At 46.9% G+C, this 26,613-nt stretch overlaps 1 protein-coding gene across 8 annotated transcripts in view; it reads right to left on the bottom strand.

The window, feature by feature from the left end:
- Positions 1-24,513, bottom strand: part of LOC4577964 (protein daughterless) — a 69,396-nt gene extending 44,883 nt beyond the window's left edge. For 5 of the 8 annotated variants that reach the window (XM_061653942.1, XM_061653944.1, XM_061653946.1 and 2 more), the window contains exon 1: positions 23,262-24,462. In XM_061653942.1, the coding sequence (XP_061509926.1) occupies positions 23,262-23,346 (85 nt within the window). In that variant the 5' untranslated portion in view covers positions 23,347-24,462. Of the gene's footprint in view, positions 1-23,261 lie in introns of all 8 variants that reach the window. The other 3 variants (XM_061653943.1, XM_061653941.1, XM_061653949.1) reach the window with 3 other exon arrangements.
- Positions 24,514-26,613: the final 2,100 nt, after the last annotated feature.

Genomic DNA, 26,613 nt, shown 5'->3' with positions numbered 1-26,613 from the left:
TTTTAAAATTTATGTTTTGCGCTTCATGAGCGTCTGGGTTTTTTATTCCAGTTTTTCCCCTTCCAAAAGTTCATAGGGTCCTGCAAGATGGAATCGAAAATTAAATTAATCATAGCTAGTAGCAGTGCGCTGTAGGCCGGAAATGTTCCCGCTAACCTCTCCGAAATTGGAATCGAAACCAAACGGGGGTTGTTGTTGTTTGACCACATTATAATCGAATTTCTAGCGCTGCAGTACACACACGACGGTGTGCACGGTTTTCGAGCTTCCAGGAAACAACGTAACGTACACGCTCTGCTAACCACCACCCATCCACCATCGCAGGCTTAAATGTGATTCTCGTCTGGTCCTGCTGTTTGCGCACGGAAACGGAATCACAAAATGGCTGGTCGAGAAAACTTCGGTACGGGATATCTCTCTGCACCGGGTCTGGAGGAAATGCTCGTTGCACTACACACGAAACGGTCAAAAAGCCTTCGGTTGAGACCCCTTTTTCTCCATCCCCTTATCAATAAAAAAAGGACCCACCCCGTGTGTCGCGCGACTCTTCCCCGGGCCGGTTGTATGCCTAAAATAATTTGAAGAATTTTCCACCAAAGACCGGCTCGAAAAAGCTGCAGCAGCACAACGTGGCAGAGGAAGCGGGAGAAGGAACCCGTGGACGTTATGTGGCGCAGCAATAACAAACGTTAAAAATTAATGAAACGAAAATTGTGGAACGGTGCGCACACGGCCAAAAACGGAGTCGTCGAAAGGACTCTGAACCCACACACACGAACGCACAAACACACACAGACACAGTGAACACAGTGTATGGTGGTGGTTCGATTCGATCAGGAGCGAGCCAAACAGCAAGGATCGTGCGACGAGAGCGGAAAACTGAAATAAAAATGAAAACCCCGCGCGTTTGCGTTCTTCTTTCTCCCCGTTCCAACTGACTGACTTTCCACTTACTCTGTCTCTCCCTCGCTCTCTCTGTATAGATTTAATAAACCCGGCGGTACGCTTCTGTACGGGTACGGGGGGTTAATGTCCAAAAGCTACATCATACGGTTTATGGGTTTGGGATAAGAATTCTGCATCAACACGCCAGCAGGGACGGTGCAGAATCCCAATTCATGTAGGATTGTGTGTAGGAGAACGAGCAGCAGCAGCAGCATCAGCAGAACGAATCGTCACTAACAGACGAGATATAATGCCGCACAAACACACATGTACGCGCAAGGCTTTCGTCGTCCTTGCACTTCCTTTTCCAATGATGTACGAGATGTGTGCTGGTGTGTAGGGTCGAAGTCGAAGGGCTGAAGAAATTCCGAGCACTCTTTGCTGGTGTGTGAATTGGGTCCTAAACGCATCAGGACACAAACACCAACACGGAGAGGAAAGCAAAAACGGAACCTTCATGTGCGGTAAACCACTCACTCACACACCCTTGACTATAATAACGGAGCTGCATCCATTCCATCCCAAACACACCGAAAGAGAAGGGAACAGAAGGGACACCTATTACCCTGCCTGGTGCCACACCGCAGGACGAACGGGGGAAAAATCCCTTAACTAAAAGCACCTCTCTCTCTCTCGCTATCCCGCACTCCGGCAACAATCCGGATTTACCCAACGGTCGCAATGATGGTGCTCGCCGCCATACACAACATAGGGTCACGCGCACGCATAGGGTCCCTCCGCTCCCTTTTCGGTTTCGTACAAAACGCGAGCCCATCGCCCGTGTCACAATAACTTGCTGCCAGGCCAACCTTTACCGGTCCGGTCTGCTGTGTGCGCGCACCGGAAAGCGCAGGTTCACGCAAAAGGACGACGACTCCCTGTGTGCAGGAGAGAGAACTGCGCACAGTGGAAAGGACGGTGCGTGTGCAGCGATCTGGAACCGATTGCAAATGCACCACCACACAAGCATGGTGTGCGTGTATAGAGGGGGAGAGTTTTCCACTCCTGGCCTGTCCAACGCATACACACAGTTCCGTTGCGCGTCAGAAGCAAAGTGCCGCTGCCGAAGTGGTATGGGGGAAAAACTTGCCAAACCGATGCCTTTCGAATCAGGCACGCATCAACAGACGCACCTACTATCTCTCCTGCGAGACCGCTTGTGAATGGAGGCTGTACGTATGCAAAAAGATCGGGCAAAGATCGGGCCCAGCGCACCAACAGGCAAGCCAGATATACCGTTGTTCGTCCTCGAAAATGCATCCGTTTCTTTCGCTTAGCACACACACACACACACCCAGAAAAAATAATGCCCTTTTTCTTAACTCAGTGCGTTTTTTTGTTTTATCTTTTTGGTACTTTTGCGAAAGTGCATACAGGGGTGGCGATAAATTGCCCCCCCCCCCCTCGACACTAAAGTAACGGTGGTAATAATTATGCAGCAATGAAAACAAAAAAAAAACAAAACGCTTTCTGGAGTGTGTGTGTGTGTGTGAGCATCGAACAAAAAAACGAGAAAACCCCTTTTTTATTGCTTTATATACTATCCCTGGTTGCAAAGAAAGAGGAAGTAGAATTGGGAGCAAAAGGGCAGCCGCCCTGCCCAGTAACGATTGAGGCAAAGGAAGGAAGTTTCGCATTTTGTTTTTTCACATCCGTTTATCATTACATCGCCCGCTCTCGGGCGGTCCGTTCTACACTCCATTACTGTGTGTGTGTATGAGGAAATGCTCCCCGAAAAAAAGAGAGTAAAAAGGACACTCGAGGCGAGACGATGCGAAAGCAACTCCTCCCTCGGCATCCAATGGGGCGGTAGGGAGCATAATTACTAAGTAATGTACCCATACAGACACACACGCACACACTCAGACAAGCCTACACTCTAAAACAGTTAAAGAATCCTTTTCGGTGGCTTTCCTTTCCCGCATGTGACTGATAATGAGCCACTGAATGCCACATTTCCGGACGGACGGTAGTTGATTACACACTGTCAAAACTGGGTGAAAGTCTACGTTGTGAGGGCAACGTAAGATGGCAAAAGCAATGACACAGTTAATTTGTGCCACTGCCAATAAATCAATGATAGTTTTGACCCGCAATTGGAGCAACGAATATCGTGTACAAATCTTTTTTTATTATTTTTATGAGTCATATTCATGAACCTATTATTAAATGCGTTGTTCTTTACTGATTTACTTATCTACTGTGAGATCTCATTAATAACAGCCATACTAACCCGAAAGGAGAACACAACCCAGCATTTGAACTTGAACCTACCTCGGGACTTGAACCAACGACAGACGTGTCATTGAACCAATGCGTTGACAGCTGTACTATCGATCGAATTCAATGCCAGCGTGCAACAAAGGTATATGAAGTACAGTCTGCTACCAAATTAAGCAGTTCAATGCACGAATATACGCAAATAAAAGAGCTACGCTGATATCTTCGGTAGGCATTAACCGCATAGCTATTGCACCAATTGTTATTACAAACATGTTATTTAACGATGTCTCTAGAATATTTGAGTTATAAAAATTTGAATTGGTCATATACCAAACAATATTCTGTAATTCAAATAAAACATCAGAACTTCAATTATTTCCAATTTAATTAGAAAATCTGAGTACTAAATTCACTTCCAAACTCATTTTGCATCCGTCTTATGTCTTATGGAACCCAACAGCTCATCCAGAACACTATCGATTCAAAGCAACATAATATTCAGTACACGTTGTGGCGCGAAAACTCATTTCCACCTTGCTACAATGTCCAAATAACTGCTCCTGCTGCACCAGCATGCCGATAGAATTCCCTCGTCAATGAATTGTTTATGGCCGCAAGTCTGCCAGTATCTACCGCCCGTGGCTCCTACCAGGGACACACAGGCGCGCGAACAAGAGAGAGAGAGCCCATGCAAATAATAATTGTGCAACCCGCAACTTCGAAAAACAATCAAACCTGAAACACACGCCCGAAGGATAGGAAAAGTACTCGCTCCAAGGCAACACCACCGCCGAACATTTGTGCCAGTGCAGTGCCGTTGTGCCGCCGTTGATGCACTTCCAGTAGTCAGTCAAATGGGGTACAACAACACATCCCCATATACGCACACTTCAGCAAGACTAATGCGTGACAACAAAGTTAATTATCATCACAGTAAGGGGCAGGAAGCCGAGCGACGAACGCGGACGAACTCAGAAACGCGGTTTGGTGCTCGCGAAATATCGTGCCCGGGCGCGACGTCGGAACACAACAAAGTTCGATGCAAATGACCTCAAACGAACTGCTGCACGCCCCATCCAACACACTCACACACATACAGCCCGGGCGAATACAGCCGAAAGATAAACAGATCCCATCAACCCCCGCATCTACACACTGCTGTTGGGCTGTAGAGTGGCGAACGAATCCTTTTTGCCATCCCCAATTTCTACACTCCATCAACCGCGCGCACATCACCCCGATGAGAGTAGCATAGAATGCAACACCCCTAGAGGGGGTATATAGATGCACCGTGTGGGGTGCACAAATAATAGCAGCTGTTTCTCCCGTTGGCTTCGAACGTGGAATCTGTCGTTCACAGTGTGTGAGGTGCGCGTGATTTGCTTCCGCGGTTGGCCAGTGGATGCCCAACTGACTGACTGACTGACTTTGCCGAGGCAACTTTCCGACATTCGGGGGGAGGATTCAGAGAAGGTCGGTGCTCTTCCTGCCCCGTTACCACAAATCGGAAACGGCCACCGCTGTTCTGCCTACCATTTATTTACCGTTCCGTAGATTCGAACGATCAAACCATCGATGAGGCAATTGCAAGGCAACCCAGAAGGCAAAATAAAGGAACTCCCCGCGGGAGCTGCACATCCTCTAAAACGGGCACGATAGAGGTGTTCTACGAACATTGCAAACGGGACCAAAACACACCCGCCAAAAACCGTGGGAAGGCAAGAAAATGAGGCACTTCCCGGCAGCAGGCCGACTAAAACGGTGCCAACACACACGCTAAAAGCCATTTCCAATGCGCGCAGCGAGAGAGAGAGATGGAGCTCCACACAACTGATTTCGCTGTTTTGCCAAAACGCTAAATGTTTGCCACCCACAATACCACAACCCCTCAGGCCGTTCGCAAATGCATTCTACTACCCCCCCCCCCCCCCCCCCCCCTGTCGGTATAGTTTAATTTTCTCGTGTGTTTAAAATTATGGATGCATTTCTCGTGCTATCTACCAGGGAACCGGGAGTATTTGGCATTTGCATTCGAAGCGTTTGTGTGAGGATTCGACGGACAGGCAGAGGCAGGCAAGATAGAGAGAGAGCTTTGTGACTCAATTACCATTTTCGGGTACGAATCGATCCAATGGGAACTAAACGCGGGAAAAAGGCACTGCCGAAATTAGTGCATATCAGTAATTTATTCATAAGCAAGCTAATTATGTGCCCGATAGAAACCGAAGCGAGCATGGTTGGCCCGGGAAAGGGGGGGAACGGGAGAGTGAAATTGGAATTTTGAATGATTTTATTTCAATCCACTGCTTCCAAGCACAACAACACAATGGGGGGAAAATGTTGTGATTTAGTGTCTAGGGATTATCGGCTGTCTTTGTTCAAATTTGCTATTAGATGGTAAGTTAGGAATAAATTAATAAAAGTGATGAGTTTTCAATTTAAATTTGGAAGTTTGAAAAAGATAGAAGAAAGATGCTCAGAATTATTTGTCGATTCTTCATGAAAAGTTCACTTTGGAGTTCATTTTCATGAAACATGTCCCGTAGAAATCAAAATAGAATATGCGCGTTAGTCAACAAATATGAAAATGTATCACAAATTGCAAATAAAAACAACATCACCAGACGATATCACAATTGTATCACATGAAATCACAAATTCAAAATCTCAAACTTAAACCACTAATTTTATAATTAGGGCATGCGAACGTTAGCCTTCATTTAACTGTGCAGTGGTATATATTTGCGTACAACGAGGATTGTTGGGTGATTTCATCTGAGACTGCTCCCATAATGGCTCAATTGATGGTTAATGAAGTGATCCATTTCAAGGCATTACCCAGACGGACGAGGGCCACGCTGCTAATCGATTTTGCTATTCCGCGGAAATTCCGCGCTTGGTTCTGCACCGGAGCGGAAAAGCTTGCGCGTGAGGGAGGCGAGATGATTATCTTAAGCGTCTGCATCTGCAAACTTCCCCCCTGGTGGTACATGTTGGACGTTTGCGTTAGTTTATCATCGGCGAGCCTGTCCAAACACAACTCCCGCAAACGAAAGGAAGGGCCGCCGCCGCGTGTTGCAGAATAAGTTAGACAAAATCGTGGCAAGGCCGTCGGGCCAAGTCCGTCACGTCACAGACACACACACACACACGTCACAACCGCCCGTACACCGAGAGAAGATCGAGAAGGAGCGAATCCAAAAGAAACCAGGCGAAATTGGCTGCAACACACCGAGAAGTGGAATTCTTCTCGCATCTGGTTCGACCTTCATCAACATTGGGGCCCTTCGCAACGCTTGCCCTGGCTCTGCTGCTGCAGCGTCTATAGCATCACCTACAGCTCTTGTAGGCGTGCTGGTCTGTGTGTGTGTGGGTGATATCGGTCTGCTGACGGCAGTTATGCTCGCATGCCGCCGTGTTTTTCCCCTCTCTATCATGCTGCCCAGCGCACAAGAGAAACACCTCAGGCAGTCAAGCCAAGTCAAGCAAACCAACACCGCCACCGTGCAGGTAAAGTTCATAACTTGGCGCGTTTGAAGTCGCGCCTACAAACGGAGGGCTGTGGTGCAGGAAAAACCCCCGGTCTGCAGCAGCAAAAACAAAACAAAAAAAGTACCCCGACCGGACAATTACAAATTAACAAAAACCACAGCATCTAATAAACTTCGGCAACGGTACCAGCGGCAGCAACGGGCAGAAGGGCGCACAAGTAAAGAAAATATGCCTTTTAGGAACGAACGGGCACAAACGGAGTCTCTCTCTCTCTCTCTTGTTCATTCCCCTGGTGGTGTTATGATTTAAGCTGTTGTTTTTTCCCTTTTGCTTCCACAATCTCCACACTGCGCCGGACCACTAATTCGCAGCGGGAAATGGTTTCTTTTAACAACGGAGAGCAACTGCAAGAGCAAGCGTCCAACCGCGACCAACCGACCTCCGCAAGGACAACTGGGCCGACGGGGTGCCCCTAAAGTACGCGATTACTATCTAGTATGCCAGAAGCAGTCGGTGTGTGTATGTACCAGGTCTCGAGAAGCCACCAACCGCTGATTAAGACGCCCGATCGTTTAAATCCGATCGAACGACCCACTTCTGTGCGGTTTTTTTTTTGTACGAGAGACGGTGAAAAAGGGACCCCCCCTCCCCCTTTCGCTTATTCCTGCTCCTAGTAGTCGGAATCGTTCGAGAAATAATTTCGCAACAAACCCCACCCGCTCCCCACGAGATATTAGTGGACGTTATTGGAAAGGGGTGTCTTGGGGGACCGCCACCTCCTTCTTGGAGTTAAGAGAAGAAAAAAAAAACAATTGTGCCACCTACGACATTGCCTCTAATGTATTGCTCTGTATGAATTGGCTGAGTTTTGTTGCAGCAATCGTATTAGATAAAGGGCACCAGGGAAAGAGTCCTGCTGTGCCACCGAGCGACCATTATAAGAGAGCAAATGAGTTAAATGGTTGTTTCTTCCAAGCACACACACATGCTTCCTAATAACTTCCTCCGGGCCTCATTAATCGAGAATGGAGAAAAGTTAGCACTGCCTGCCCCACACACCTTGTGGTACACTAAACGGAGACATAAATGTGTTGTGGAAAAAGAGTGGAAAAGAGTGCAAGAAAAACAAGGAGGAAAAACTTCCAACGACAAAAGCAAATGCCGGAAAATTCCCTGAATTCGTTTCCTGAGTTCTTCGGCAAGACACTTTTCCCATTACGGTGTTCACAGTCACGACGCATTGAAGAGAGGCTTTTCCTTTGCTTCGGGTTAGGTGATTATGATTTCGGAGGAAGGCCCTTTTCCCCCGGTGGATTTGTTTTTCTTTCCCCGGTTTGTGTATTGGAAAGCAAAACATTCGGATAAAGATAGGGTTAGGCGGAAAGAATTCTCCAAAGCACCGAATGGTGCATTGCGGAGGAGGAGGTTCACGCTTGTCATTGATGTATGGGAAAGTCCATGCTGCTGTGGCCCCAGAATTCCCACCCTCTACTCTACTCGGGCAGAAGCGGGGACGGGAAACGATGAGCCCAAAAAAACAACAAGACCTTAAAATTATTGCTTCATAATTTCTACCGTCAAAACTGAAGTCATTTTTTTCTTCTTCTAAAGTGATTATTCCCTTACACATGAAAGAAAAAACGGCAAAAGCCATTCATTGGGATTAAGCACCCACTCCCTCCTTACGGCCTCCTCTTTACGTCGTACACCTTTTTTGCCTTCCATTGGAAGAGTGAAAGAGTGTTAGTGCACGGCAAGCAATAACATATACACAACGAACCTCCTCCTTTCGTTCATCTTTCCTCCAGCATTTTTCTCTTTTGATTTTGTTGATGCACAATTTCCATAGCATTCCCCTCTTCATTCCACAGCGCATCGGTGGTGCACGGCGCTCGGTGTAGGCCCTTTTCCCACAGTCAACAACCGTTTTCGAACCGGCCGAACGCCGCCCGAGAACGCCGCTCCCGAATGTTTATGATCATGCTTGCCAAAGAGGCAGCATGGAAGAAGATTCGTTTCAAAACCGTCCTTCTCTCCCGTGCGCCACCGACTTTTTTTTACGGTGGCATCTTTTCCTTTCCTCAACAATCACCCTCACAACAAGAAGATCGTTCGAAGAAACTACGCCCAAGAATTATGCCCCGTCATAAAGTGAGCTCGCAAACGGCGAGAGAAAGAAACAAGGAAAGCTGTAGCGGGTCGAACAGGGTAAAAAAAGCCAACACGCTGCGATATAAAATCATAAATAGTAATTCAAAATCATCTTCCTTCCTTCTACTGGCCCGCGTCTCACCATATACACACCTCTCCTCCTCTCTCGCAGGACTGTGTTTTCCCACAGGCAACCAAACACAACCAACTGCGGTGCTCTCGTTACTGTGGTGCTACACTATTACTAATTTTCCTCCTTTTTCCGCCGTAAAATGCGCTCCGCTGTGATGCTGCGGCATCGTTCACACACACACACACACACACACACACACACACACACACACACACACACACACACAGACACGCACGCATTAGTTTTTCACACTTTCGAACGCGATGGTCTCGCGCGTCCCAAGGGTGGTGGTGGTGGCGCGTTGTTTTAGTTCTTTTTTCTCCCTTTCTGCAACACAGCCGCGTGTGAGACAGAGAGAAAGGAGAGCCGAAGATGGCTTCGAGCAGGGATCCTCTTCACGGCGGCGCGACGTTGGCCATGATCGTAATGACGACAGCATACATCAACGCCCAAATGACGACGATCTCGCCCGCTACTGCCTTCTCCTTCTTCAACCCGCTCGTTGGGGGCGCAGTGGAGGACGCAAGCACGAGGCATAAATCAAAGGAAAATGTTGAGCGCAATTTGTTACTCCCGAAGTGCGCTCCACACACACACACACACATACGCGCGAAAGAGACGAGCTAGTCTAATTCAATTTTATGCCTTGTCTTTGCAAGCGATGGGTAGGAGAGATGGACGAGGTCTCCCCCCCCCCCCCCCCTACCATAGTAAAATGGGATAATCATCGTGCGTCCAATTGCTTTTCACACACCATTTCGAGCGCAGGAAATTAAATAACACACGATCCCCCCTCTCCCAGTATTATACCCGGGATTCCACTGTAAAAGCGAGGAAAATTGATTTAAACGCAAAACTATTTTATTATGACGTAGATTTGGCCTTTTTTCCTCGTTTTAATCATTTTTTACATTTTGCGGGAGACGTGCCACACCGTGGTATACACATCGGGTGGAGCTTGAGCTGGCCGTTTCCAGAGTGCGCCGGAGGAAATCATAAATTGATCACCCAACACGTCCGCCAAAATTGGGGGGGGGGGAAGCAAACTTGATTTTTGCTAACAGAGTTGCTTGGCCGTTGTTGTTGCTCGGGTTGATTTCCGAGAAGTTGGCGATGATTCCATTAAAGCCAGCACCAATCGTAAAGTAGTGCTACTGTCGCCATCCGCCAAAGACACTCCGGAATCGCCACCCAAAAAAAACTCCCCCCCAGCCGGGAATGATAGCCAGGCCAGCCAGTATTAGACAGCGGACCATAAATTTTCTAAACGCGACGCAACCGAAACGGCCCGCGACACAGCGAGAATGTGCGCGCGCGCCATTGGGTTTGCGTAAACCTGTCACCACACCAAACCCTCCAAGTGCTCTATGCTCCTCCACCCTGGGCAGAATCGCGGCTAATCCCCGATGGAGCGGACCGCGCTCCGTCTTTAATGTACCCTTTAGCTGGCTTGAGACTGTAACCCACGATGAAGATAATGGTGTGTTGTCCTCCGGCCAACCCCCCACTTACTGCTGATGAAATAGTATATGAAATGGGGTGGAAAAAAATGTCAATCTCTTCCGCTCCATGGACACATAGAACACTCACACACTCCGCGTAAAGAAAAGTATATTTATTGCATGTGTTTTTATTTTGGCCTTCTTTTTTTTTGCAAGTGATCTTCAGTTTTGTAGCATCGAGAATGATCGTCATTGCTACTATGGGATAGTCGAAGATGGTGCAATGCGATCATACAAAGTTATTCCGTTTTTTCAAAAAGGAATGACACATTACAGCAATTACTACTAGGAACACACAAGGAATCCAATTTGGATGTTAAGAACTTGTTTTAGATTTCATTGGCCATACAAGATTGGCCCTCTGTTGGCTGATATAAAGCATTACTTCAGTTATAAAGGCATCTATAACCTTTCTAAGTTATTTTCATGTTCTTATTTCTATCAAAAACAGAGCTTTACTTTATGTTTTTGAATGCTAATCTATTTTGTAGCAATATTTAAAAACTTCATAGTCTTTCAAAAAATTTTGCAAAAACTTTAAGGCTCTTGAAGATATCGTAGCCAAAGTTTCAGATTTTCGAGCAGTTTACTACTAACTTCACACTATTTGTTTCGAGCAGTTTTAAAATGTGTTTTTAGGGTTTTCAGATATCAAGATAACACAACGGCATCCAAAAGAAGTTCGACACAAGGATGACATAGTAAGGTTCTTCAGGTTTTGGTGAACACACGTTAGGATTGTCTAAAATAGAAATTACATGCCATAAATTACTATTCGATCCAAACCCTGCAGGTATATACGGTTTAAAAAGCTTTCGATTAAAATCTAGATGAGTGTGGTGGCAACTCACTTCTCAATTCCTGAGAATTAGAAACCAAATTATCCTACAACTAATATTATTGAAGATTTTATTTTTTCTTTTCGATAAGCCTAGTAACTGTAGGTCATCAGTGACCATTACTCCTCCGCCTGCCCTAGTACGCGTATCACACTCCCTTTCACAGTATCAAGCGCGCGCACCCAAAAAGACGAAAGTGTTGAGAGCACACGGAATCATACAGCGATAAATAATGGACCAAATGACTGGGGAAGTGCGACACACTCGTTTTATTTTTTGCGGACACACAACCCGAGAAGTTGACGGCCCTGAGGAGCGCCGCTTCAGAAAAAAGACGAAACGCACAAAGAATGAAAACACGACCGAAAGAACTCATCCCCACGAGGATAAATATGGTTGAAGCACAGAGTCCAACAGAGTGCCGAGATCATCTCTTCTTTTGCTCCTAGAGCTAGAAGACCCCAGTGGCAGCAGAAAGCAATAGCAGCCACGCCACGACCAACAACAACATCGAGCCATGAGCAAAGCATTGCAATGCGCGCAGACACAAACAAAGGAGAAGCATGATTTCCAAAAATACAGTCCAAGAAAAGGCCATAATTTCATTATTTATGTTTTTGATCGCGCATCATCATGCCTCCCGCGGTCCTGTGTGTGTGCGCGTATGCTCGCTCCTCCCGCCTAAGTCTCTACCAACAGTGATGTAGCTAAAAAAGATCAACCCATCGGGTGTTCATAATTAAATGAGAGAAAAAAACGCAACGCCACAAAACGGTTGGGGCCTCATACAAAGAAGCATCCAGTGTGAGACCGATATGCGGTCGTTCACGATCGATGATGCTGATGATGATGACGGTACGAGATACAAAGAGACAAACGTCGGTGTAGAAGTCTCGGTTCGCGGCTCGAGAAAAAAGGGCCAAAGATTGCATGATACTTCCACCGACAAACTGCGCTGATGCTGAGTGACTTCCAAACTGCTCGCCCCACTGGATCATTGCGATACATCTCTCTCTTGCCTACTCACACCACTTGGACATGATGATCTCCGATCATCGGCTACATCTTACTAGCTTTTTCCCGCTTACTTAGTAACCCGATAAAAAGGGGCAAAACGGTCTCTTGCCGCATGGAACAACCTCCACACAGCTCCAAGAAGAAGGCTAAAAACCATTGGATCAATAATTAAACGCATGAACGACAGCGCATTGCCCGCGCGCGCGCGCCGAACTCTCTCGCCCAGCCCAGGGCCCAGCCGTAGCGACGACGCGCGATTCTTCCTCCCTTGGTGAGCGGTTCGTGGGGGTAACGCGTGCAAGGGAGGGTCTTAAAAAAAATAATCCATTCACTCACCCCTCACCCTGCCGGATCCGTTTATGCATGCGCGCGTGATACTTGCGCGTGGTGCTAATTTCAACGACATTCTACGATTCCGCCGCACAGAGGAGAGAGCAAGCGGCGAACGCGCAAAACGAAGAAAGTGAAACCTAAGAACGCGCTTTCCAGTAGCATGGGGAGGAGAATTGGGCAGGAGAGGGAACGATGAGATGATCTCGAATGATTTGAAGGGTGGGAGGGCAGCGATCGTTAAGCGGAAAGCGGAAGGGTAGAGAAATATTATAATGATGATCATTCGCTGCACACGCAACCCTAAACAACATACACTCCCTCTCTCTCCTACCACTTCATGTGTACATCTCTTCGACACACACACACACATACATGGAGACACACGCGGGAGCATGGCCAAAACGGTGGATTGTTGAAGCTGGATCGATATACACACTGTTTTGTTTGTGATCTAGCACGGCAAGGAGAAGGCCAGACAGCGGGCTGTGGCATGCGTGCGCGAGATGTGGGAGAAGAGATTGGACAAAAACAACAAACATTAGCAAGCGGACCCATAGGAGGATCGGAGGAGAAGCGCGATTAATACTGCCACCGTTCAAAAACTCGGCTGGGAGGCGCGGAGAGCGTTGATGGTTCGATTCTTCCTTCGCAGAGCCACAACACACAAGAACGATCAAGAGAAGACTAGAGAGCACACTCGGGAGGAGAGGCAAGCGAGAGGCAGTACACACCGCATCGTCTGTCGGCATCAAGCACCCCTTACGGCGTGTAATGATCGCGCACGGCTAACAAAAACATTCGTTCAGACGAGCAGTGCAGAGGACACGCAGCGCGACGATATAGAGGAGAGAGAGAAGTAGAAAGATCGAACCAAGCGGAAGTTGGACCACAGAATAAATAGTCAAAATCGTTAGCCACAGCACATCAACAGCTTCTCGAAAACGCGTTTGCCGGGCTGTGTTCGTTAACACACAATTGCTCGGATCAAGCGTCATCCACACACAATTGCGTGCTCTACTGCTTTGTGCATCTAATTGTGTTGTCTCTAGCTGTACCTTCTCACTGACGGGTTGTGTCCCATGTGTGTACCTGTGGACGGAACTAGAAATGACTCACTGAACGAACGTGACTTGGCGGAGGAGCTGGATGAAACCGAAAGCGAACACCACACATGTGGTTAAAGTTCAAAGACGAGGGAGCGATGCCGAGCGATCAAAGACTAGCATTGTCGCTAAAAAGGCTGTCGGCAACGGTATATTGAAAGGGTATGAAAATGTAAAAAAATAAAACAAAGAAGAGAGCACGCTGAGATTCATTTAGCACAATTGGCGTTACCAAAGCTTTTTGTTGGTTGGGTTGTCTTCTCTTTTTGTTTCTTTTCATCTTCTTTGTTTAGCCGTAGAATACCATCTGATCATGTTTTAAATAGAATTACAAAGGTTTAAGAACAATCAGATAAAACCTCCACAAGAAAGATCAACCATTAGTAGACCACGTCGTGTTGAGAATCGATCCAGTGTCGATGGTGTAATAACACAACACACCAACCACGGCACCATGAGCGCAGTCGTACGCTTGTGAAGTTAACTAGCCAATAAGAAGTACAAGATTCTGAGCAATAAGTGTTGTTGATAGATGACCATTTTGGGCATCATTGGTAGCGAAAACAACGCCAACCAGAAGATCAATATTAGTCCTAGAAGTTGTCTTTTCTGTCTCGATTCCAACTTTACAAAAATATAAAACGCATATTAGCTTAGTGCCACAAAACACCATCGAAAAAGTTTCAATCGTTCTCATATTAGCCAATAATTAAAAGGTTCAAAATATATGTCTCGGGAGCTGTACATAAGTTTAAAACAGTAAAACAACACATTAACGTTGCAGTTACCCCTTTTACTCCCAACCCCTATAATAACCTCCCAACTAGCAACGCACACACACACATACACACCAGACGGGTAAACGATTCTGTTCACACGCTGATCCTCCCTTATCATCGATCGAATTAAAAGCGATACGCGATACAATTATAATAATCGCCAGCCATTTAACCGACAGCGTTCGGACGAAAGGGAATACTTTACTTAATGCTACCCCCCCACACGGGCCCACACGACCTCCTCCTCTCCATCGTGCGTTTTAATCCGAACGATAATTACCACCCTGTCTCCCTGCCCCCCCCCCCTCCCCCATTGATATCTTCACCCGCTTGGAAATCCTTTCGAAGGTTAACGTTTGGGGTCTGGCAATGTGGTGGGTGGGTTGACGCATTCTTGTTATAATTTTTGTATCAGGGGCCAAACAAAACCGAGGGTACCAACCGAACAACGCTTTGTGTTCGATGGGAGGACCTCCGCTACTGCCAGCGCTCTGACACATAGTATACTTCTCGCCATAGTTATAGGGGTAGGGGATGAAGGGTTGTTTCCTTCTCCTCCTGCCCTCGACAGTAGCACACCACAAGCATGTCCGCAAGCCATCGGGCGTCGTCGACGGCGCACTACAGCACAGCGACATGAAGGGTGAATGATAATTGATAGGCCTCCCGACACACACAATATTAGGCCCTCTCTCTCTGGGTCGCGAATACAATCGCACAACCGACCAGAGGCAAAAGACACGCACATACAACCGTGGGTGTCTCGGGGGGGTCTCACCCTTCACCACCCACCACGAGCCACGCAGAGCCGAAGCCAGCCCGGAATCAAAATCGATCGTCGAAACGGTTGATTATTATCGTTAACCTAATAGTTGTTGAGCCCGGATGGGTACTCTCAACACGCGCCGGGACTGGTGGAATTCCCGCGCCCGCTGCGAGTCACACATTGCTATCTGTTTGACGATTCGCCACGAAAAAAAGAAGGTCTCGCCGCTTATCGATTAGCAAATGATAACACACAAAAATAACAACACCATTCCTCATCATGCGCTGATGCAATTCCTTCCACGCAGGGTGCTCTGTCAAGGTGGCGCGCGCGGCAGCAGCCGTTGTCGTCAGTGTATTGTGGTATTAGAAGGTAGTGAATTTTTCGACCCAAAGCCCGACAACACCACTCGATTTAGTCACCAATCCCCCCGGCGGTCCACCACTGAGGGTGTATATAAAATCGTTCACTCACTGCGTGATAAGCGGCTCCGAAAAGGGGAAACCGAATGGTGCGTTGAATAAGAAGCTCTTGAAGACAGCGAGGAGGTTCGATAACGCTGGGGCCGAAGGTTTAAGCAATGCCACCACAGAGATGTGGTCAAAATGTGGCTTTAATTCAGTGGACGGTGCTGCGACGGGGCGTTAAGATTTATCATAAATCCAGCCCAACACATTCACCACCGCCCTGCGCGAATAATCCAATGCGCTGCACGGAATGGAAACGAATGGGGCGAAAATGCGAAGCAAAAGGGATAAAACAAATGGAGCAAATGCGTCCAACTCCACCGGCTGAGAGGACTGGCGGGTGCAGATTATTGCATCCAAAGAGTGCGGCATACAATTAGTTCTCCCCGCTGTCAACTTCGGGCCATGCAAATATTCATAATAGCACCGGACAGCTTTCGGGTTTTTAGGTGTTATTTTTTCTCTCTTCATTTCATTCCTTCCCTCCTCCCACATGGCAACGTAAATGAGAAATGTGATTCACTGTGCCCACACACTGTGTGGCCGAAGACAAATGAAGCAGAACCGAAAAGCATGCTTTTACTCCGCACCAACAAATCGGTATAAAATCCGTGAAGAGCGAGATTCCATTCCAGCAGTTCCCTCACTTCTTTAACCATTCGCACGATCGCTACTCGTGTTTTTGTACCCCGGGTGCCCAAAAAGAAAAACAAGGCCAATTTGTCTATTTTTTTCCGATACCCAATAGTTAGAAGAATGCTGCCATATCTCATAGATTCCTTGATTAGTAGATGTTGCACAGATATCGCCGCCATCAGAACTCGACTGTTATCGCCTCTGCGCAGTCTTTCGCTCGAAGCCAGATCTCGCTCCAACAAACGGTGCAGCAAGCTCTAGAGGCGGGGGGGCAAGAGGGTTCGATTATAAATCAGCAATGCTGCAGCAGCAGCGGGCCCCAGCAGCAGCAAATGGCAACAGCCAGGTCTACCCAGCCAGGTTGCGATGGGTGAGAGAAGCGAACGTTTATTTGTGCAATGGTCTGTTTTTTTTATCAATCGAACACAAAATACTGCGGCTCAGGGAGATGCCCTGGGTTAGCGAGGGGGAGTAGTGGGCAAGGGACCCACCACCAGACTAATCTCGCGCTTTCGATTAATCGGCCAAAGTTGCCTTTGAAAAAGGGCCTTCAATGACGACGACGACGACGACCAACGGAGCGTTCGGCTAGCAATCGGAGTCACACCATTAATCTGCACATACACATATTATCTGTGTGTGTGTCTGTGGCCATGCCGAGTGTTGTGCTCACTTCAAAATGCCTTTTTTTTACTCCCGCCGGATCGCTGGAACGTTTATCTTTAGCGTCTGTGGTTCGACTGGCTGATACTGATAGAGGGCGCGAGATAGGCCACAGGCTGATTGGTTGATGTTTCTATTCCTTTGCATCGATATCCCCCCTCGGGGAGGGGGAAAGGGGACCCTCCACACCCACTTCCCCCTTCGGATGTAGGCTGCAAATCCACACACACACACACACACACTTCCTTCGTAATTCGATTAGCAATGGGGGAGCACAGCGCGCTTGCCCTCCCTCTATCGACCGGGGGGACGACGACCAATAAAAACAACCAGCGTCAAAAGATAAGACCGGCTCGGAATGAAGGCAACACGTACACACACACGCATGCGGTTAAGGAGTCTTGCGAGAGGAAAAATAAAAGGAAAAGTAATAGAAGCGCTCCACACTCCATGCCCATTGGTGTCTCTCGCGGCGTTACCTTTTGGGAAGTTTTGAAAAAGATTAACGGTCCGTTAGCATAATGCATGTATGCTGTGTACCTTCCTCTTCCCCTGCTAATCCTAACCCTTTCGTAACGAGGTCCAAGCTAGGGATTGCGAGCGAATTTTTGGACGCAAGAAACTGCGCGTAAAAGGGAAAACCCGAAGCTGTTGCGAAATCCCGGTGACCCGTGTGTGCGTAAGTGCCTCTCACACCAGTTTCTCAGCCCTCCCCCTCTCTCCCAGGGCGTCGTCGTATGTGCGTATGTGACAAGTACCCATTTATAATTGTCTCCCATAAATATAAAACGGCCGCGATCGGTCGCGAAAAACAACGGCAGAAATTACGCCATTTTAGACACCGCGCGTCGTGTGCACAAATCCTTTCCACCCGAAAAACACGTTTGTGCAGCATTTGTAGCTGTGCCTTCACCCCCGCCGCAAACGATATGCTCCTCTATCAGCGCCTCCTCCCCTGCCTCCCTCGGCTTGCACCAAACTAATGGATGCGTCGCGAAATGTGACAGTTTTATGACCATTTCTTGACCAATTTTCTCATAGCCTACTACGGCGGTTACTACGGTAGTAAATGATGAATTATCTGGACGTTCGGTATGCCGTTTCGCTGTAGAATGCACGCTGCATGTTGTAGCAAAAGCATAACTTATCATAAGCCACACACACACACAGACATACGCATGGCAACATTATTGTAATGCACTGTTTTTTGTTGCTGTTGATGTTGTTCAAAGCTGAGACACTTTGATTGTATAATCATTGTAGAGGGTTGGTGTTGGTGTTGGTCTTCTTGCTATCGCTGGGTGGCGCTGGGCTGATTCATACGCTTCTCCCCTCCCACTCTTCTTCGACTTTGGAATTGTTTCAACCGGAAAACATGCGTAAATAAGGCGTCGACTTGAAATGTGCACCCTGCAAAGACGCCGTCGCTCGATAAAACTGTAAAACTAAATGTGTATTCAAATAATTGCGTACAGTGTCATTATAAGGGGGTTAGAGGATTAGAGGCAACAATGTAAAAACCGTTGTTGATAAAGTGGAATTTCAAGAATTGCATCCTCGAGCTCTTTTGAAGCAGTTTAATGAAACAAACAACTCTTCGCCGAACGTTCCAGAAAAATGAGGAGTTCTTGGAATTGGAACTCCAATGGAGGGGAGAAATTTGAAATGGAATGATATTGATAATACAGTAGTTTTCGTTAAATTGTGTCTAGAAGTCAACAGTTTTCAACTCTAAAATATAAATTTGGGTTTCTAAGGCACACACCTTGGACAGTGCCAAAGACTATAATAGATATACAGTCGAGATACTACCCTGTCAAGTTACGGCGATTTGCAGATATGACGATTTTGATTTGGACATTGAAAACCTGTGATTTAGAAGCTTTTTTAAGTTTTTACTGACAACCTGAATGTTCATATCGCGTAAACGACTTTTAAAATAAAATTAAGCATTATTTGACATTGTTTTAGTTAAAATACACGATATTATAGATTTCGAGTCTTCAACTTGGGTTATAAGCTATATATTGACTAATATTCGACTTGCGACTTTTTCGACTTATACTTGATTTTGGAAATTTTTTCGGTCCCAAATACAGTCTTATCTCGGGGATCCATCTGTACAGGTTATTCTTGGAGTATTTACTTTATAAAACTGTATTTTGAAAAATTCTTCAATTGAAGTCGAGTAATCAATCACCTAATTACGGCTATCAGTGAGACTTCTAATCACTTTGAGAAATAAGTTTAAGTATTTATTTAAAGACCATGTATGTAGAGTTTTCGCTAAAATCTATTATTTAACATAATCAGATGATGTTTATGAAACACCATCAAACAAAACACTAAAAATAGTTGAGAAATGCATTGAGCCTACAACAAAAAATAGTTCAGTTTCTCAATATATCTAATGTTTAGATCTTTAAACTTCACATTGATATGAACTAGGTATTTTTGCTGTCTTCAATACGGTTCTGTAACTGAAGCATTAAAAGAAAGATATAAAACTATGTTTTTCTATGTCCTTCTATTTCCTTCCATGACAACCCTTTCCCACTGCTCGTTCGTTCGTTCGTTCACTGGCCATGCAGTTTCGTTGGTGATAGGAACCGCTCTGTCTGGCCTACATTGCCGCTCCCTTGCGAGCCCTTATCCGAAACGACAGTATGCGCAGCCATTGTAAAAAGCTCCATTCGGAGGTGAAATATAGAAAAGACACTATTGTTTGACAACTTAGTTTCCTTCGCCTTGCCAAGTAGTGTACGTTTCGCCTTTTACAACGACACAATAGCACAAGAAAGAGCATAAAAACACACACACACCAACACTCAAACGATACCTTTGCCTATAAGCAGGGTGGCTCACCAGCTCTCGCCAGAAGAAGACGGCCTCTTTTTGTTGTTGCTGGAAGACGCTACAAAACTCTCCCTCTGCTGGCATCTTCAGTCAGCAGAGGGCGAGACTCTCACAAACCAGGCACCACGAACCACACAGAGCTGTTTCACCCAGACGGGGAGAGGAAGGCAGAGCGCTGGAAGTGACTTGATGCCGCTTGCAAAGGAAGAAAACACGCTCTCGCCGCTTTTCATCGTTTTGCATACTGTGTGCGCCTTTTGTAGAAGATTGTATTATTATTTGCTCATTTTTCCAGCCTCGTGAGACAAAAAGGTAGAGCGCATCACGATGATGATAAAGGCAATGTGCGGCATTTCCGAGCTCCCAATGGTCCTCGGATACTGCTCGGTAAACTCGTGGTCCGTCCGTGGATGTGTGCGCGCTTCAAAGACAGAGTGTGTGTGTGTGTCTGGGTTTTCCTTCCACCACCCTGGTACGAGGGACTTTTGCGGTTGACTTGACTCTCACTTTTTGACAGCTTCGAATGCCTTATTCGACGCCGCCCGTACAGAGGATGGCGAGGCGTAAATGCCATTCACATGCTCTGGCGTATGCGGAGCAATGGATGAAGCACCATGGCAATCGAACCAAACACGCACGCGGTGGTGGTGCGGGATTTAAAAAAAAACTGCTGCGGGCACTGTTTTCCAAAAGGGCTGGAGAGCATTCGCGTCGTCGTGTCCGGTGTGGAGAGGCTCAGGGAAAACGTCACATTATGCACGAGACGACATTGAATAAGACATAAATATGGGACATGCTGCACACAGGCCGCCACAGCCTTACCGGAGACGTTTGGCAAAGGGGTGATGGTGGTGACGGCATTTCTCCCGAGAGTTGGCGAAAGAAAGGCAGAGAGAGAGAGAGAGAAACAGAGAGCCTTATAGGCAATGAGGCTGCCTTTAAATGTGGGGTCATATGAAACCACACTATTTCGTACGCGAAAGGGGAAATGTACTTCACATCCTCGAACTCGAACTCCCACCCATCTCCCCCCCCACCCCCCCCCCCCCCCTTCAATGGTTGACCCAATCTCCTTCTATTTAAGCCACCGCCAGCCGCCAGTTGACAAGGCCGGACAACTCATTAAGAAACAAAGTTTTGCGTCTTGCCAGAGAGTGTGCGACAACAAAGTAGGCTTTTGCATGCTCCCCACAACATGGCCTGCTCTCCGCTACTCCTCCTCCTCATTCTCCACCTCTTCAAGAGCTCCTTTCACGCAAGAAAATATACGGAAACGTCAACCAGCCGGACGGGGGAGCGTGAAAGATTGCCTTTCCCTGCCAGAATGGTGACGCGCGCGTTGTGGCCACAACATTGGGCGACAAATACACAGCACACACAGCACATAGAGTTCCGTTTGCATCTGACAGGTTCTTGGTGCTCTGCAGGCATGACACAACGGCAACAATATTTGCTCAAGCGCGCTCGATTTTTGTGACCCGTCGCCGGGAAAGCGGTGGAAAAAGGTGGTGACTTGGACTCTAGAATGGTTTTGTTGGAATGCTGCAACAACAGCTGCTCCAAGGCATATCCCAAATCTTCATCTCGATGCCCCCTTATCGCTATTTACAAAGTGGCAGACAGAGCGATAGCTTCATCATTTTTCCGGTTTTTTCATATCGCCTTTTTCCTCTTTTTCAGTGCAAATCAAAATATTTATAAAAAGATTCGTTGCAATGCTGGTTTTTTGTTGTTGTTCCTTTTTTACTCGTTGCAATTCCTCGTTTTGCGCAAAAAACGGCGCGTTTGTGAGGTTTTCTTGAGAGTGGGGAGGGAGGAGACACAAGCGAGTGTTTGTAGTAGTAATCGCGCGCAGTAGTACACAAGCGACAGTATTAGTAGCATCCACCGCTGCTCACAGCATCTCGCTCTCGCTCTCCCTCTCTCTCTCTCTCTGTCTTGCTCATCCTTCAAGATGAATCTCTTGAGATGAAAATGTATCCCTGTGTGTGTATGTGTGTATTTTCTCACTCGATTTCATTGTGCGACGCACTTTATCTAAACAGCACCCATACTTTGGATGACAATTTTCCCGTACCGCCCGTTCATCTTGTGTGTTTTTGTCTCTATCAACTTCGTGTCGTGTTGCAACATGAGACAACAACAATGCACCCCCACACACAACACACAGACACACATGGCCCTTCTCTCTTGCAAACGTTCCACCGAGCATGGTTGTGTGAGTATGGGGCGAGTATGCTAGAGAAGGAAAAGGGTGGGGTGGGTGGAGGTTACTTTTCCACCGCAAAACGCAACAGCGCCCCGAACACAAAGTCGCCCACGACAGCAGCAGCAGCAGCAGTTTGACAGGACGGAATGAACGAGAAACTCTTGCCCTCTCTCTCTGCCGTTCGCTTCATTGCCGAGCGTGGATGTGAAAAATGAAGGTTTTTCATACCGACCGAGCATCATTTTTCCGGATGATTATTTTCTTCCTCACCAGATGAGAGGAACGAAAAATAAAAACCGTTTCAGCTTCCCTCCGCCGCCGCCGTCCACCCCTCTCACGCACCCACTGTGCGCACGGTTCACGAGAAAACGAGTCAAAGCAAAGCAACGAAGAAAAGAAAAAAGAAGCCAAAAGCCAGTCAAAACCTAATCGACTGTAACATTGCACACACACACACAAACACGCACGCACACTTCTACCCCCTCTATTTGCAGCGTTTGTTTAATACACTCGCACCACGCACACACACACACACATAGCCCAGCAAGTACGCACGCATTTCGATCGAGCGAGAACGGGACGGAACATGCATTATGTATGTTTGTGTGTGTGGATGTATGCGATGAGGGATTCTTCTTCTTTCTTGCCCAGTGTGCGCGAGCCGTCGTTTCTTCCCGCACACATAATTCGCAGCAGGCCGAAAGAGAGTGAGCGAAAGCGAAAAGGGCGACCCTTTTTTGATGTCTGCCCTTCCCGCTCACAACTGGGTAAATGTATGTGTGCGTGTCCCGTCCGTTGCGATGCGAAATGATAAAACAGAGACGGAAGAGCGAAGGCGAACTGGGTAAAAAAAAACCTTTGCTGCTCAACGGACATTAAAAACACGCATACACACATTGAGTGTGTGTGTGTGTGAGTGTTTTCCGAGAACCGTTTCTGTACGTGCGTGTATTTACACCGCTCTTTCTTTCACTTGCAAGCACGCACGGTCGGTCGGGCGCGAGAACACACACGCACACTTGCACACCGGCCCGTCATTATTCACGAATTCACGACACCAAGCAGCAACATGACGAAGAGATGCTGTGTTGATGATGCTGATGATGATGATGATGGTAAAAAGGGAAGAGAAGTTTCGCACACTTACCAGGCGGCTGCTTGTTGGCGATTTTATTGAAACAATTCTGAAACACCTCGTACAGATGGAAATGTTCGTCGTCGCTCGTGGCCATTTTAGCGAATCCGGGCGTAGCGGGGGTTTAATGTGAGAGTTTTCCCTGGTGCTTTAGTGCACTACACACCACAGCGCGACACACACAACCGAAACACGGAGAGATGATCTCAAAACCGCGCTTCCTCCTAACGGCGATGATGATGATGATGATGACGATGATGATGGCAACAGCAACAGAGCAGCAGCGCTCGTGAAGAAACACAACACCATACAGCACCACCAGCAGCAACAACAGTGCAAACGCACGCACACACACACGCACCTACAAGCAATTGCACGCGCTCTCTCACTTACACACTTGCCTGCTGCCGCACACACTACTCACACACGCACACACCACCCGCCGCCCCTTTCGCACAGGGACTGGGATGCGAACGAATGCGCGCAGGGCAGGGGACGGGACGGAGGCGGGGAAATAATATCAAAAAGTAAAACCTTGCGCACACACGGGCGCGCACGCACAGCAGTACCACACAACGGCTTATTCTCGCACTAGAAATCTCTCTCTCTTTCTCTCTCGCTATCTCACTCTTTATCTCGGCGTATCCAATCCGGGGGTATGGTGGAAATTGTACGGTGGAAAACTTGGAAACTCTTCTCCGCGAGACCCCGTGTGTTCCACACACACACACACACGCACACACGCGCGCGCGCACGGGTATGCGAGGGCGCGCGGGTTTTCTCCCTTTTACGGACGTCTCTCACTGCTGGCGCACGCACAGAGTGCACCACACCAAAACCATCGAAGGCGCACGCCACACACTAGCGAGCGTGCACACACAAACACGCACACACGACGACCACACGCTACCAGCTCCGGGGATCACGGATCAGCGTTTTCAGCGTGCCAAGACGCGCTCTCTTGCTGGTGTTTGGGACGTATCGATGGAAAGCCAACTTTGCCTACAAACAAATCCGCATACACGCCTACACACACACGCGCTTAAACGCACACAAGCGCTCCAGCGGGCGCACCGTTTGTGACACGCACGGGTAAGGTAAGGTAAGGGTCGTCTGAGCAGCAAGGTTCACAACACACACATACGCACGCACCCAACACGCACGCACGTGCGCACCGATCGACGAGTTGGAACGAAATGTTTTGCTTCGTCGCCCTACACTTTGTTATAAAGATGGTGTGTTTTGTTCGATGTGTCTGTTCCGTTTGACAGCGGCGGTAAGCGTTTATAGCCCATGGTGCAGGTTTCGGAACACGTTGTGCGAGAGTCGGTGGCGTAGGTAATTATTGGCATCAATTTTAATTTCATTTTTACACGACTATGCTTCTCGACTTACCTTTTCAGAACGCAATGCTTCTGTATATTTTTTGGAACATTTTAATCCTTGATTTGCTTAAGTGTGTTTTGTTTTTCCTTTTTTTTCGTAAACACATTTTCTTTGCACGCTGTCAGCAGAATAGTGATGGGCATATTTTGCAGAGATGGTGCCACATAGTTCCGAATTCAGCATACAGTCTGTACCCGAATTACGCGGTTCTCGAGTTAGGCTGCGCTCTGGCACCAATCGAACACGACATCCGACTCGAACAAACCCATATAATCATATGGAGGTGCACTGTCAGACACAAACAAACAAACAAGACAAACATGTCAAATCCCATACATTTTTCATGTTCGATTTCGTGTTCGATTGGTGCTAGAGCGCCGGGTTAGGCGGCGCTCTAGCAGCAATCGAACACAAACAAACCCATATAATCATATGGAGGTGCACTGTCAGACACAAACAAACAAACAAGACAAACATGTCAAATCCCATACATTTTTCATGTTCGATCAAGGTGGATTAAAAATATCTGGTGGTGGATTAGGGCCTTTGGGGGGTCGCCATAGTTGAGGGACTTTACGTCATTTTAGAACCGTTAACCATTGGTTTCCGCACACAAAGCTTAGCAAATAGAACAGATTTCTTTGTTATCATGTGCATTTTTGTGTGTCTAGGATTTTATCGAAAAAATGAGATATATTTACAAAAGATTTGATGATTTGTTCACGTACGAAATTTAAAATCATGTTAGCATGAGTTCTAATCTCAAATAAATTGTCCATGCGGCTCGTAGATAATGAGGAATTATTGTGAAAATTGAAAAAAAAATGATTTCTTCATTTTTATCATCAAAAATGTCGAAAACACAAAGAACTGTAGAATAAATTCACGGAATAACACAAAATAACACACTTTAATCCATGTTTTAATGTTAAATAAGAACTCGAAAAGTCCAAAATATATTTTTAAAGAATATTTATTCGAAAAAATGGGGTTGATAAATTATATGAACAAATTTAATAAATGTAAACAAAGTTTGAATCCTGGGGACCTTACGTCAAGTGACGAATTCTCAAAATGCACTAAAGCCCAAGGTGTGTTTATTAAGAAGGTGAATTATTAGCGCGTTTTCCAGGCGCCATCATTGAGTATTGTTATGTCAAATCGCATACAATTTTCTATACCCCCCTCCAGTTCCTCCTGATTTTAATACCGGTGCCCCCAGTATTGTTATGTCAAGTCGAGAAATGTCAATTTGCTCTGAAGCACTTCACCCACCGACACACCGATGTGACTCTTCGAACAAAATGAGCTTCAAAAGTTGTCTCCTTATTTCAAATGAAAATACGTTAAACACTAGCGCCATCTCTATAATGATTCGCTTACTACACTGACACAGAGAAGGAACTGCTAAATCCCCTTTTTGTTTTTCTTCGCAAATGCCAATGCGTATTGTTTCATGTATTTCTCACATCTTTTGCATTGATTTGGAAACTTAAAAAATGATTTTCCTGGGTGTTTTGTCCAATAATTCTCACAAAATCTTGCCTCACCCCAGGACTCCACACAGCATAACACGGAGCGCAACATAACAACTGACAGCTGCCAAACGCTTCCCAAAACGCTTGGGAAAGGAGGTAAAGCGTTTCATTAACTTTCGGTCATCGCAGTAGGCTGGTAGTTTTTCTACGAGTAATGAGCGGCCTACTAAGGATATTCAAAATATGATACCAGCAATAAAGCGTTTTCTGAAGCGTTTAGCAGCTGTCAGTTGTTATGTTGCGCTCCATGTTATGCTGTGTGGAGTAGTGATGTGCTGTATGGAGCACACCCACGACTCCGATCCGACTCCGACTATTGTTAGTTCGATTCCGACTCCGGCAAAATGGAACCACTAGGTTCACCCGGAGTCGGAGTCGTTCGGAGTCGTCCGGAGTCGAACGACTCCGAACGACTCCGAACGACTCCGAACGACTCCGAA

Source organism: Anopheles gambiae, chromosome 3 (assembly GCF_943734735.2).
Source record: "Anopheles gambiae chromosome 3, idAnoGambNW_F1_1, whole genome shotgun sequence".
In the NCBI taxonomy this organism is placed as follows: Eukaryota; Metazoa; Arthropoda; class Insecta; order Diptera; family Culicidae; genus Anopheles; species Anopheles gambiae.
The sequence above is the reverse complement of the archived record's forward strand: the minus strand, read 5'-3'. Positions and strand labels throughout refer to the sequence as shown.